The sequence below is a fragment of the Uloborus diversus genome, chromosome 2 (assembly GCF_026930045.1).
Source record: "Uloborus diversus isolate 005 chromosome 2, Udiv.v.3.1, whole genome shotgun sequence".
Taxonomy (NCBI): domain Eukaryota; kingdom Metazoa; phylum Arthropoda; class Arachnida; order Araneae; family Uloboridae; genus Uloborus; species Uloborus diversus.
In genome coordinates this window covers 204,857,993-204,872,931 of record NC_072732.1, presented here as the reverse complement: position 1 = coordinate 204,872,931, position 14,939 = coordinate 204,857,993, and the positions used below count along the sequence as shown (strand labels likewise).

General features: G+C 31.1%; 1 protein-coding gene across 1 annotated transcript in view; it reads left to right on the top strand.

The window, feature by feature from the left end:
• LOC129217643 (dedicator of cytokinesis protein 1-like) overlaps positions 1 to 11,548 on the top strand; it is a 91,278-nt gene extending 79,730 nt beyond the window's left edge. The window contains exons 35-41 of the mRNA XM_054851972.1: positions 3,259 to 3,390; positions 4,942 to 5,063; positions 7,384 to 7,413; positions 8,602 to 8,854; positions 9,056 to 9,161; positions 9,239 to 9,444; positions 11,388 to 11,548. Coding sequence (XP_054707947.1) covers positions 3,259 to 3,390; positions 4,942 to 5,063; positions 7,384 to 7,413; positions 8,602 to 8,854; positions 9,056 to 9,161; positions 9,239 to 9,444; positions 11,388 to 11,537 — 999 coding nt within the window. The 3' untranslated portion in view covers positions 11,538 to 11,548. The remainder of the gene's footprint in view (positions 1 to 3,258; positions 3,391 to 4,941; positions 5,064 to 7,383; positions 7,414 to 8,601; positions 8,855 to 9,055; positions 9,162 to 9,238; positions 9,445 to 11,387) is intronic.
• Positions 11,549 to 14,939: the final 3,391 nt, after the last annotated feature.

Here is a 14,939-nt window from a genome sequence, read left to right as displayed (position 1 = left end):
AAATAAGAAAAACCTGGTTGTTGAAGCCTGGTAACAACTGTCTTGTTGAAACCATAATATTTTTAAATTTGAAAATATTAGTCCACATGTGCTGGTTATCAATTTTATAATAGTAACAATATTAACTTATCCCTGTTTATAAGGAGAAAGTGAGCTGATCCTCCTTATCTTATCAATATGTTTCTCAAATAGTGAAACATCGATTTCTCAATATTAATTTCTATTAGTTATTGTCTTTATCTTCTGAGCACTCAAGCTGTTTTTTGTTAGGACAAGTTACTCCACAGTAGAATAAAATCTATCTACTGCTGAGGTTCATAGTCCAAGGTTGCCTCTGACATGTTGTACATGTCACATATTCCAAGATTTTTAAAAACTCGCACAAAAAAAAATGAATTTTCTGCGTTTCTTGGATGGTGAAAATTTGAGTCTTAAAATGATTCTCCAAAATGCTTTTCCTATTCTAACTGTTCACAGTGATCCTTCATTGCATATTTTCCAACTCCTTACTCTAAGCTCCCCCTATTAGAACCATATTTCAAAATGGCAGAGTAGTGGAAGGAGAGCAATTTGTAGTTGGCCTTCTCAATGTGAATTAGCCAATATTCTAAAATCTGTTCTTTTCGTAATCCCAAAATGATTCTAAAAAACAACCTGTTGCAAAAAGTGATTGTGTGAATTGAATTGTTTTAACACAAAAATAAAGAAATGTATCATGTTGTGAAGTTAATATGTGAAAAATGTTATTTCACCAGTTTGCACTCAATTCCAGCTAAGAGGCTATCCATATATGATATCACCTTTCCTTCAACATTTTTTGGCCTCCCTGGCCCCTCTGTTACAAAGTTTCATACTTCACCTTACCCACTCCACCCCTTTGTCACATGTCACATTACTTTCCATAAACATATTCTTATTAAAAAAGGTGTGATATCACATTTCTTGTTACCCTCCTTCTCCCTTGTCACAAACTCATAATTTCATGACCCCCCCCCCCCCCAGGGTTCTGGCCAGAGCAAATTTGGGTTCATTAACGGATCCTTCACAAAAATCCGATCAACCAAAACGGACTCTTCACAAAATTCTGGTAAACAAAAACGGATCTTTCACAAATTGTTTATTGAAAGAGCAAATCTCAAATTAAAATAATACAGCATATTTAAAGTTAAATTAGAGGAATCAACTTACACAAAATCAGCTAATTTTGCGAAAGAAAAAAAAATCGGCACTCTTGTGATGCTCCTGCAAGTCATAAGTAATTACTACCGCCAAATAAAGATAATGCCTGTTGTTGGTTTCTTGAAAGAAATTAACAGCTATAAGTCAGTTTGGTTTATAATTTTGCTTGTTTGTTTTATGCAGCGGTGTTGTTGTAAACTTCTTTGGAAAAGCGTCAACATTCTCTGAATAGGCGTAGTAAGCACTTTTCTCCCCACTCATGATTTAATCATCAATAATATACAGCGAAATGAATTTAGAACTACAAAGGATAGTATGGGTGGAGCAGATGTGATCGCTTCAGATAGGGTTACAAAATTCAAACTTATCGCCACTTAGTGTCTGGTGGTGCGATGTTAAACTGTTATTTTGGGAGAAAGTTATATGGGTTTGGTTTTTCGATACTAAAAAGGAAAACTAACTTTAAATAAACTTTTATGTACCGTTATTTTTTTTCTATAGATGCCTACATTTTGAAAAACGCAATCTTTTTACATCCGATATGAGAATCATATTTTATTCTTTATTTCAAGCTAACTTCGCTTTATTAGGATGCAAATAAATGAAAAGTCTTTTGTTTTTGTAACAAAGCTTATTTCAAGTTTTTAAAGCGGAATTCCATTTTCTTTTATGAGTCAATAATTAATATGCTGAATCGACGGTTTATTTTTAATTTTATTTATTTATTTATTTATTTATTTTTGCTTCAACTGTGTCCAGATATTAATGATATGTTTATCATAGGACTCTAAAATGCAATTCAAAAGTAATTTTATCGAAAATATTTATTTTACAAGCTGTTTTTATACTTTTGATTCCTTCAATTTGAGGATTGCAATCTCTTTGCATCCGCTGTGGAAATCTGATTTTTCGAATTTTCGATGTTTAGTACGCTTAGTTAAGAGGTAAACAAATAAAATATTTTTTTATTTTTGTGAAAATCACGGAGTTTATAAGGTTTGAACGAAACTCAGTGCTCTTAAACAGTGTCTTGGGTTCAAAAGTTAAATGCTGAACCTCTGCCTAATTTTTTTTCTTACAGTTTTTTAAAATACTATACAAAAAACATTTCTAGTATAATTTAACATGATGTAGAATTGTAGATAAATATTGGTACTTGAGGGGTGCTCATCTCCCAGGGAGCTATGCCTCCCCCCCTCTCCCCAAATACTAGAAAAACACTCAAGAATGATATTCTCAACAGAAAAGAGAGAAAACACTCAACTTTAAGTGTCAATGATGCAGTTTCCACCATCTCAAGAGTCTAAACTTTCGTTTTTACAAGATTTTTTTTTTTTTTAAATTTGATTTTTCACAAAAATAATTGATTTTTCACAAAAAACGGACCATGTGAAAAATCCTAGAAAGACCCCTGCCCCCCCCCCCCCACCACCTCAGAGCAAAGATATCATTTGTGAACAGCCCCTTAGCACTTATAAAAATTTATCTTTGTGATTGACTTCATTCTAATTTAGAATCTTGATTCAATGTTTCAAGGGGCTTTAGCTGGGAGATCCTGAATGCTTGAATTGCAAATCTTCCTTCCTATGCTTGCAATTAATGCTTGAATAATATTTGACAAACTAGTCCAATGTTTTGTGTTTTGAACAAGAAAAGCTATTGAAAATTATGAAACAGAAAGGCTCAATTTTTTAATATAAAAAGTTTTGTGCAAATTTCTGTTAGGATAAAATTATGTGCACTGCATACATTTTTAATTTTCTAAGAAAATATAACTAGTGTTAAGAAACACCATTTTTGTTTGTGAAAAAATCAATTTTTTTTTCAGAAAAAAATTTAGTAAACTTTTCTTTATTTGCCTTAAAATGTTTTATATCCCTTATCATGTTTCTTATGTTAGTTAATTAATCTCTCTGAAATAATCTATATAGCACCAAAGTCTAATATACGAAACCTCTGGCCTCTTTAGCTTATAAATATCTTCTAATCTATTGTTCATTTGCTCAAGATTTTAATTTTTCTCTCTTATTTAACATTTTATAAAGCATTTATTAATTTTTGTACTCTTACTGGTTTTAGGTTCCATTATTGGAGATTGGTATAGCCATACACAAAGAAAAAGCTCCTGAAAGTTTGAAACCATTTCATAAACACATGGAGGAAGCTTTTCAAAAGCTTAGAGCCAATATTGAAGAAAAATATGGCAAAAAGGTAGGTCATGTTAAAAATTGTTGCAGCATGCATAGTAATGTAGAGGGGAAATTTTTCCTCTCTCAACATCTTTCTGCGAAATTTTATACATCAAAAAGACAGTTTTGTAATAACATTTTTTGTGTGACATGATCGAACTTTTCATTTTTCCCTGCATTGATCAATTTCATAGAAATATTTTTCTAATTCCAACTGAATTTGATACTAGGTTGGAAGTAGGCTGCCTATCCTCCTCCAATTTACCTTATATATGGGGGGAGGAAAAAATGAAATGAGGGTTTACTCCAAATTTGAGAATGCTTTTAGGTAAATGAAATGGATCATATGCATTATCAATGTTTGACCAAATCATTCTTCATTTAAAAAACTGAATAGTACAGAGCTCGTCATTGAGAGAAACTAGCAATTGCATCCTCCCACTTTAAGAAACATGTTTTATGCATGTGTATGTATTTCATATGCTGTGTTTCATATTATTACATGTACATGTACTGAGTATATGCCTGTTGCACCTTCCGGAAAACTTTGCAGAGATCCAAATATTAACCAAATTTACTTACCATGATGTAAGTTTGAAAAATTTTGGCAATGAGACAAATGTATTCTAAGTAAATGAAGAAATATTTTAATATAAAACATTTAATTTAAAAATGTTACCATACACATTTTCATTTTTAGGGATATACTGTACTTTGCATTTATACGCCCATACAACTGCATATTATTATAGCATTGCATTGCTTGGGTCCGAACATGTGAACATTTTTGTGCTTCCATTTGCATATATCTATCCAGTTCTGTCATTTAAGGGTATAGGGCGGTCAGGTAGTGGCAGTAAAATCCCAAACATTAGCAAAAACTTAAAAATGCAAATTGTTAAAGGGACATAAATGGGGAATGTGTACATATGGGTACTTTCACAAGTTTATGTATATATAGTTTCATCCATCATCCCTATTTTCACCCCACTTTGCAAAAACAATTAAGATTTTTAGAATGCTTTTCTTCGCCAGCAGAATATTTCTCTATTTTTTTAAATTATTTTTAATTAGCAGTTCCTGCACGGCTTTGCCCGTAGGAGAAAATTAAAAGGTCATTTGGTTCGCCTGCATATTTACAAATAATGGATGAGGAATTTCTCGCCAAATTGCTACGTTCATTTGCTCGTCCACGTTATGGTGCTTTCATCTTCCACATTATGTTAATTTGTTCGTTAAGAGGTTCTTAAAATTGAAAAAGAAAAAAAACAAAATGGAATTTTCAAAAAATCACTTTGAGGTGCACACCCCCATGCTAGAAACTAATTCTGTGCCAAATTTCATGAAAATCAGCCAAACGGTCTAGGCGCTATGCACGTCACAGATATCCGGACAAAGATCCAGGCTATCAGCTTTATTATTAGTAACGATTACAATAACTACATGATTTTTCATGGGTTGTCCTATTACAATGTCTCTATATAAACATGTACAAGTATTTTGCTATTATAAAATGTTATTATTATTTATTTTTTTGAATTTGTAAACTTATTTGTTAATTTGCTTTTTTTAGGGCCCTCCTCCGGAGTTACAGGATCGCATATCTGTAAATATTCGTAGAGTGAAAACAGCACCTGCAAAAACAAATTTGAAGGATGAAAGAGCATCAAATGTCTCTAACTTTATTACTGAAACGTTAGTCTTGTATCTTTAATTAATGTTATTAATGTCATTAATGCTGTTGTAATTTTTTTATGATCTTCTACGGTCTTGTTTAATCCCCCCCCCCCCCCGTAACATCCTCATCAGGGGCTAAAGTCTTGATTAGAACATTCTTTCATTCTTACCCTCCTGTTGACCATACTTTTAAATTTTTGACAATGATATAAACTAGGGTCTCTCCTTGAATTTGACACCTTGATGATTTGTGGTGAAAATCTAAGGTATCCCTTTCTGGTGTTATTCATTAATTTTGTTCTTTTTTCCCCTTTTCTTTTTTGTTTATTAACAGTGCAAAAAAGTTAAAAATGAAAGGGCAGCAAATGTTTGTAATTAAGACATTATTCATTTATCTTTTGTTAATATTTTAAATATTAAGCTTTTTATCTATTTTTAATTTTGTTAGATCTTTAATGATCTTGTTTCTTCCTTTATTTTCTTTCTTTTTTTTCTGACCATCCTTACTTTGGACCAAGGTCTTCTTCAGAACATTCTTCTATTCTGCCGTCCTGTTAGTCACACTTTTTCAATTTGATATTGTCAGATTCAAAGTCATTTTCTGTGTCATTTAATTTTTCTTGGCTTTGTTCCGCCTTGAATCTTTTCTCTCTTTCTTCTTCTTTTTTTAAAATTTATTTAGTCACTTATTTTATTATTTATTTACCTTCATTTATTTTATTTATTTTTATTTTTTAAGATTTCCCTTTTGATGCTATCTATTACTTTTATTCATTTTTCTTTCTTGTTTATTAACTGTGTGAAAAAAAAATCTTTAATTAAATATTTTGGCTCGTATAGTGACTATTTTCTGAAAAAAAAAAAAAAAAACAGCTGTAGCAGTCAATTCATTTTGTTGGTCGATAACGTACTGTCACTTGTTAAATTCTACATACAGTAGACCCTTGTTTTACGTGGTTTCAATTATGCGGGGTTTAAAATTTTGGCACATTTATTTTATTTTATGTGGATGAGTTTCAATATTGCGCGGAAGCAGCCTTGCAAACAGATAAAATTTTCCCCACTTTCAAAATCCCAACTCCTGAGATACAGCAACAAACATGATAACAAGTAATAAACCCCGTTTTTTTACGTGCTAACAAGCAAACTTGGGCAACTGGAGACATATTTTGCGATTGATTCCAGAGCTCTTTCCAGAAAACTCACACAATTCAGAGTTTACAGAAAGAGCTTTGAGAAGTGACAAATGGGAACAAAACCAATGAGGATATTAACATCGATGACACACAACCAAAAGCTTTCACATTGAAAATTTTGAGCCATTCCTGGACAATGGCAAGTGATCTTTCTGATTTATTAGTGAAGGAAGATCTCGACGTGGAAATTAAGCGAGTGATCATAGGAGCGTTAATGGCCCCCAAAGAACTACAGAGAAAATTATTATTTTTGTTGTATGCCGAAAGAATAACATAAACAACTCTTTTTTATGAGCACTAAGTTAATTCATGTTTTCTTTATGCACGTTGTGTGTATGTATTGGAATAAGCACACGTTAAACTTATTATATATATATTTATCTATCACTAGACTGGATTTTTATTTTTCACCTACGGAACCTAACCCCTATGTTGACACTATTACTAAGTCTCAATTTACGTGGTTTTGATTTAAGTGGCATTTCCATCGAACGTAAACCCTACGTAATGAGGGTCTATTGTACTATACAATTTGTTTTTTATTTTCTAATTCTTAGAATTCTGCATAACTTGATCCAGTAAGATTTTCAGCCCTTTCAAAATACATAATTTTTATTTAAAAAAATAATAAGTAATTTATGTTTAATTTTCTGAGGGGGGAAAAAAAGCTCAATATAAGAATTCTGTCACAAAATTCTTGTTTAATTGCTTCCATTCTACTGTAGATTTATGCAATTTTAGATAAAGTGATAAATTTTGTATTTTTGAAAAGTTCCCTATGATTAATTGCATTGTTATTGAGAAGTTTTAAATCATAGCACATTTGGTAAGATGTAAAATGCTATATAAATTTTAGATTTGCAATTATTGAGGTATTTTCATCAGACATTAATTTTTTTTAAAAAGGGGAGAAGGAAACATTTATATTGCGAAAACTGTAAATTGAAGAGCAAACCTTGTGAGAATATTTCAAAATTAGCAATTAGATAAATAAATTGTGTGTAAAATAGTATATTTGTAATTTTTTTAAATCAGTTATGTGCTAAATTAGAGAAAAATATTTGTAAACGTTTTCACATTAATTAAATGTCTTTTATATATTTATCAGTTAATGCATTATTTCATAATTTTTACTCTTATAGCCCCAGAAAAAGTGTTCAATCAAGTATTAGGTTAGTATATTTATTTTCATTGTAAACATATGCTATTTATTTTTATGTGCGTAAAGCTGTTCTTTTGCCTTGACATAAATAGGGTGCATGAGTTTTCCCATGAAGGAATTAAAGATTTAGGTGTGTCTGTACGAAAAAATAAAAATTATTTCATGTGATACAAAAAGATTTATTTTTATTGCAGTTTAATTATCCTTTTAACTGAAAAAATAGAATATCAAAAATAAAGCAGATTTTTCAAAAGTTGTTGCAATTGCTTATTAAAAAAATTTTTTTTCCCTTTAAAAGCTATTCATACAACAAAAATAAATTATACTTTGTTTTGTTAAAAGAATGAACAGGGGCTAAAATTTAAGTGGAGAGGAAAACCCTCTCCAAGTATTGTGTACAGAGAAGATAATGTTTTGAAAAGGAAAAAAGATAGCAATTATTTTACTTCTCTAGACTTTTGTGCATTCCCATCTAACTTGATCCAAATGCTTAGTAATTGCTTATATTTATTCCACTAAATTTATAGAAATATTCCAAAATTTAGAAAATGTATCTAATTTATAAATTCTATATTTTTGGTCTGATTTTTGGCCCTGATATTGAGGAGTGTTTGTTGATTTGTTCTTATGCACATAATAACAGACTAAAAACATAAAGTTTAACTTTATCAAAAAATATTCATTTGCAGTTTACAGATCAATTATGAAAACTGAAAGCTAAATTTTTCTTTTAAAAAATGGGGGGAGGGGAGATTGCTTATATCTTTTCAGATGTGTTGTGAACAAAAGAAAAAAAGTTGAAGGGAATTAACGTCCTTTTGTGAAAATGAGGTTTTTTTTTTTTTTTCTTTTTTTCCTTTTTTATTTTAGAGAAACATGATGTCAAACATTTATATCAATATCTTAAAATCTCATACCCAACAAGTAATGTCAGTAACTTTGCACATGAATGGGAAAAAAAGTCTTAATCTTTTTTAGACTAGAACTTTCTCCATAGACTATTTTTATGTTAGGGATTAGAGAAGCCTGACTGGGACTTCCACCCTGTATTTCAATTCCTAAAGAAGCAATATCTTGTTGAATAAAATAATGTTGAAAGTTCTGTCACAATAACCATCCCCCCCCCCCAACTTTAAAGGGAAAAGAATTGTGTTTTGTTCCACTTCACAGTATTATAGATAATCTTATTTCTCTCTAGCCTAACTTCTTCGACTTCCGCAAAAATTTCTCCTGGTATTAGAGGAACTTCTATATTTGTCAAGCCCAATTCCAGTTCAAGTTCCAAGAGCTCTGGGAGGAAAAGCCGGGAGAGTTCAGTCCTAACTTTACGTAGAAGTTCAGGTTCATCCTTTTCTACATCCAACCATGAAGCGCAGTCACAATCTCAGTGGTATGATGTTTCTCCCACTTCTCCTAAACCAGATGGTCCTGTCATTGAATTAAGTGAACCAGTAAGTATTAATAAGTTGCTTTTATGTTAAATATTACTAAGCTTGTATAACGAATAAATACCTTTGCGCTTGAAAATTAAATGAATCGATTAACCAATGTTTTGATGCACAAAAATTGCAAATTACTGCAGTACATTATTGAACCACTATTTTTCTCATGTGCTCAAATATTCAGGAATTGTAATTTTTACCTTTTTTCAGCTGACTCCTCATCGTCCTCTTCGCTCTGAAGCTGAAAAACGTCTCAGCAGGCCTTCGAGTGGTCAGTTTCGACACCAAACCCCTTCTCCGACACCAATGAGCAGGTGTAAGTGTAATTGAAATTCATAATTACCAACTTGAATAGTTGACGAATTAATGCAAATGTTATCATTTCCTTTACAGCTCCTAGTGTTTCATTATATTCCTTATCATTACCATCAACACCTCTTGCCACTTCTCCCACCAGTATTGAAATGAATGATGAAAAGCCTCCTCCGTTACCCCAGAAACAAGCATATGCTGATTATACGAATCTTACTGATGACATGCAGTTTTCAGGAACACTTAGGAAAAATTCGGTCTCTTTAACTTTACGAGCAAAAAACAAGGTAAGTGTTTAGCACTAAGCATTTTTATGTTATGCATTTGAATCCCATTTTCACAAAGTGTAAGGTACCAAAGAAACCATTTCTCTATTGCAAGATCTTGTTGTATTGAAATTAATCTTTGTTCCTAACTTTGGGGACCTCATGAGTCTTAGAACAGAATTTTCGCTTTAATTGCTTTCTTTAAAACAGGATTCTTCTGGGTCTGTATAAGATTAAATACCTATATCTCAAAGAGGTGTTTTTTTAAGTAAGTAGTTTTGAAATTCCAAAGCTGCAGTGCTGTGGTTACAGTTTGACCCATATAAAATGAGTATTAGAATGCAAATACAAATGTGATGACCAGCGTGGATGGTTGTATGATAGTACAACCATCCAACGTGTAGTACAAGTGTTTTAGTATTAGTGAAAATTGAGAATTAGATTAAAAAACGTGTAAAATTCAATTCGCTATAAAAAGCGCACTAGTGTATTTTTAATATCAAAACAGTTATTCCTTTTTAAATCTTCACATTATTTCACTTACTTCATATTAATATTGATAACATTAATATTTGTATTTGTCAAAAAATCCCATTTTTAACAGGACTGATCTATCATATTTTAGAAATATTATCCAATAATTATTTTTGAAGTTTTTTGCAATATTTGGGCGTGAAAGCTCAGTTTTATAATTAATATTTTTTAAATGTATACATAGTGGATTAAAGAATAGTTATTAACTATCCTAGAAGATGGGTTTGGAAATGAGAGACATTTTTCGATTGTGTTTTCATACTAAGTATAGCAAGTACAGTTTAGAATTTTTTTCAATCTTAACATTTGCTTTCATCAGCTATTTATTTCTTTACTTTTTAACTTAGAAACAAACATAATGGGCTCATAAAAATGTACATAAAAGGGTTACTTTTTACTACTAAGATTTAGCATTAAAAACTTTTTCCTTTTCTGCACACCTGAAAAGTCTGGGAAAATCATGGATTTTGACCATAACCGAAAATGGACATGAAAAATTGTGATTTTCAGCAAAAAATACTCAAAAATCAGGGAAACTGACAGTTGGTCATGGATTTTGGGTTCTAGAACTTACACTTACCAGATTTTACAGATTAGGTGTAAAATATATACATCTTACCAGTTTCTTACGCTTTTCTTGTCAGTCTTGATTTTTTATACATTTCGAAATCGAATTGCATCTGCTTCAAAAAAAAAAAAAAAACTCACTAGCTTTTCTTTATTATGCAATTCTACTGCTTCAACATTAATAATTTTATGCAAAGCATAATTTTTGATTTTTCTAAAAAAAATATGTAGAAAATTTTAAATTTATATATAGTTTAGTAGTTTGATGGAATCAATGTTAACCTTTTTTTACTGCATGTAGTGTGTGCATTGTTGTGCTTTTACCAACTAGTGTATAGCTGTAATCTCATTTATTCAAAGCTTAGAGTAATGTCTACCCTATCTACCTAAAGAAATGGGCAGTTGAGTTTTGATGAAAATTTGAGGGAATATGATCCCTGGCGCAGGTTGTGCCATTAAAAATTTAGGGACAGAAGATTTGGAAGGCTTTTGCTCTCAGTTGGGGGAGGGGGTGCACATCACCCTTGGAGGGGAGACACCCATGCTTATCTGATACTTTTTGCGTAGGAGGTATAATGTTGGCCACTGAAACTTAATCCCCGCTCCCAAGAAAAATTTCTCTATCCGCTCCTGTATTCTTGTGAAATATATCTGCTTTTTTTTTTTTTTTTGGAAAAATTGCATCTTGTGGTTCATCAAAAGTTACGAGCAGAAGTCATGGAAAATCATAAAAAGTCATGGATTTAAAATTTTTAAAGGTAGCAGGTACCCTGTGTATTCTTTTACATATGCGTTATCTTTTACGTACATAAATTTTGATGAAATTTTGTATTTGAATAATAATATTTCAAATATTTTGAAAGCCTCCTCCACCTCTGCCTGTGAAGGAAAGCAGCCCAGGTGTTTCCGTGAAGTCCCAGAGAGAATCTCCAAACGATTTAAATCCAGACATTCCTCCCGAACTGCCCAAGAGGCCCCCGTCTCGAATGGCCGATGAAACGTTGGACAGTTGATACTTTTCCTAGTCATATTTCATTTTAAAGATATGAATGCCAAATCAAAGCTTGTTGGAAAATCAGGCAAAACTGCATTTAATGTGTCATAATGAATGTTATTTTTGTGTGAGCATTTTAGCGATCTGTGATCTTCAAGTCAATATAATTTTATGATATAGGACCATTGTTTCGAAGTTATAGAAATAATGATATTTTTCTATCGCGTTCTTTCAAACAGCATGACTTTTTTAATCTATCCTTTCTCTCTCTAAGAGTTAAACAAAAATAGGATGTTAGAAATATTTTTATTAGCTTTGAAAAATAAAATGTCCTGTGTATTATGTGGCAGAAATTTCTAATGTCCATGCTGCCTTCACTTTTATACGCACCACCTCCAATCCTATTACTTCTTAATCATTTTCAGTGAAGTTGTGTCCTGTACCTCTGATAAGTTGAGCTATGACATTGACAATTTATATCTTTTTGGGGTAATAGGGAAGGGTAATTGACATGAGTTGAGTTCAGTAACTTTGGTAATAATTTTGCAAATGTATTCCAACTTTAACCCACATTAACACTTTGAGCTCTATGCCCAAGCGTCACTCGGGTTGCCGTTTTTGGTGAAGTTACCAAAAACTACCAAACCAAAACTAACCAACTACCAAAAACTATGCCCGAGGTTCTCTTGGGATCAAATTTTTACTATGTTAGATATAAAAATACAAGTTACATACATTTCTAGCCTTTTTAGATACTATCTACAAACCTTTTACTTTCAAAAAAAAATTAATAATAGGTGGCAGCACCAGGCAGAAGTAACTACATACATTAAACTTGATAGACTAGGAGTTTAAATTCGAGTTCGTGCTTTGAAATGTACCATACTTTTTTTTTAATTAAGTATTGTTTATTTACAAATGAAACCCATTTTCAGATATTTTTTCAAGATTTAGTTAAGTTTTTATTTCTTACTAAAAATTTATTCTTTTCTCCTTCAAATAGTTCCTTCATAACGAAAGAAAACATCTTAAAGCATGTAATACAATAAAAATTACTAAAATACACATCTTCCAAGTATTTTTTAAAAAATCATGCAAAGCGCCAAAAAAAAAAAAAAACAGCCTGGAGGGAGATATGCGGGCAAAATAGGTCAGACCTGAAAGTGTTAATAACAAGTCCCGTTTTCCCTGAATTCCTCAAAAAAGGTGAACATTGTCAAATTCATGGCTTAACTTTCCAGAGCCACACTATACTGCAATAATTAATCCTTATTTTGGTTTAATTCTTGAATTTTGTTTCAATGCTTATTATTTATCTTGCATATTAAATATTTAGGTTACATAAATTTGACAGTGAAACTGCAATGAACTGTGCCATAATATAAATCAGTGTGCTCTATGAAATAAATTCTGAGCATTAATCAAATTTGGCGTTATGGCCTTAGCACAGTACATTTTAAGATGTTAAATTTTCCCTTCTTATGAAATATAAACATAAACTGCCTATATATATACACACATACACACTAGAGGGATCGGAAATTGCGAAGGTGAAAATTTTTTTGAGTCCTAACCTTCCCAGTCAATTATATTTAGAGGTAGCTCAAAGCAGATGAAGTTTGTATCATTGCCAAATGTAAGGATATTGATAAAGGACCAAACTAAACACAAATATGATTGTTATTTCCATTAACAGAAATTAATTACATTATAAAATTACTATTTTACGTACACTGTTTGCTGCTCTGCTGAAGATTAAATGTATTTTTTTGAATCAAGAACACACATGACCTACTATGCATTTATGTGTTTTATGATTATTGCAATTACATGACAATCTTTTTTTTTTCTTATACTGTTGTATATGGAAACTATACTGTATTTTTATTAACCGTATTTTCTTAAAAATAAATAATTCATATCACTCTCCATGTTTGCAGTTACGAAAAAGTATTTCTATTTATTTGAAAATGAACATTTTATTCAAAAAAAAAAAAATCCTAAACTAAACCTTAAATGTTTTTAAATTACTTTTTTTCTTGCATAATTTTTCAACAATATTGCATTCCAGAAAAAATTAATAATGTATTAGCACCTATTCTTTTCCAAGACTGTTGCTATAATACTGTAAAACGTTTCCATCTAGTAGTCATTCTAATATTAATTGCAGATCTGTATTTGAAGTTTGGAAACAATAGGTTGATTCTATTAGTTATTATTTAATATTTATAGGATTATTATGAACTAATGGTACCAGCACGGCTTTGGCCATAGTAGAAATATTAAAAGGTCTTTTGGTTTGCCGGTACATTTACATATAATTTATGGTGAATTTATTGCCAATTGGCTTGCCCATGTTACGGTTCCATATTATGATAACTTGGTAATTTACTCGTCCATCTTATGATAATTTTGCTCGGGAGAATGTTCTTAAAATTAGAATAGAAAAAGAACAAAATCAAATTTTCAAAAAATCGCTTAAAGGTGCACACCCCCATGCTACAAACTAATTCTTTGCCAAATTTCATGAAAATCAGCCGAACGGTCTTGGCGCTATATGCGCGTTAGAGATCCTGACAGACAGAAAGAGATCCGGACAGAGAGACTTTCAGCTTTATTATTAGTAAAGATGTATGCATTTAAGTTTGATTCTTAAACCTTCTGGAAATAATTCTGCCTGTGCTCCTGTACAAAAATACTTCTAAGTCTCATAAGTTAAGTTGCATTTTATGATGGCTGACTAATTGTATTTATTTGAACAAATACAGTATCCAACTGGATTGGTGGGAAACATTTTACTTTTTTTTTTTTGAAGAGAACTCTGAAATATTTATCTTTACTTATTGCCAGTTTAGATCTGCGTATACCTGGTTTTGTATATGTGTATCTAAACTGATGACTGTGATTTATAAGAAGCAAAAAAATCTAATTAGTTTGGTATCTTGTGTGCAATAGTGCAGCTTGAGTTTTCTCCTGGGGGAAAAACAATCATAATAATTCTTATTTTTTTTACATTTTGTATACATTTTATCATACTGGGACTGGTAATAGGGCTGTAAGCCAAGGGTTCTTAGTTAAATTTAAGACAATTTTGGTTAATGCACTAACACCATAGAATATTCTCTATTTCTTTTTCTTTCTTTCAACCGACCTCTGTCATACGCCATGATGACAATATTTATGCCTCTAAAACTGGTCTAACTCTAAAACTATGCCTCTATTACTGTTTAATAAAATGTTTTCTATTGATGCCTCTTAAAGGGATTTTGTCCCACTCTTTCATTTTATTATTTTGCTGTTTATCCTAAATAATTCTGAATGCAATACTGATTCTTTGTAAATTTTGGTGCATTTTCATGTTAATTCTAAAACATAATACTTATGACAGAAAAAGTTTTTCCTGTGTTCAGTTTTAAATAAT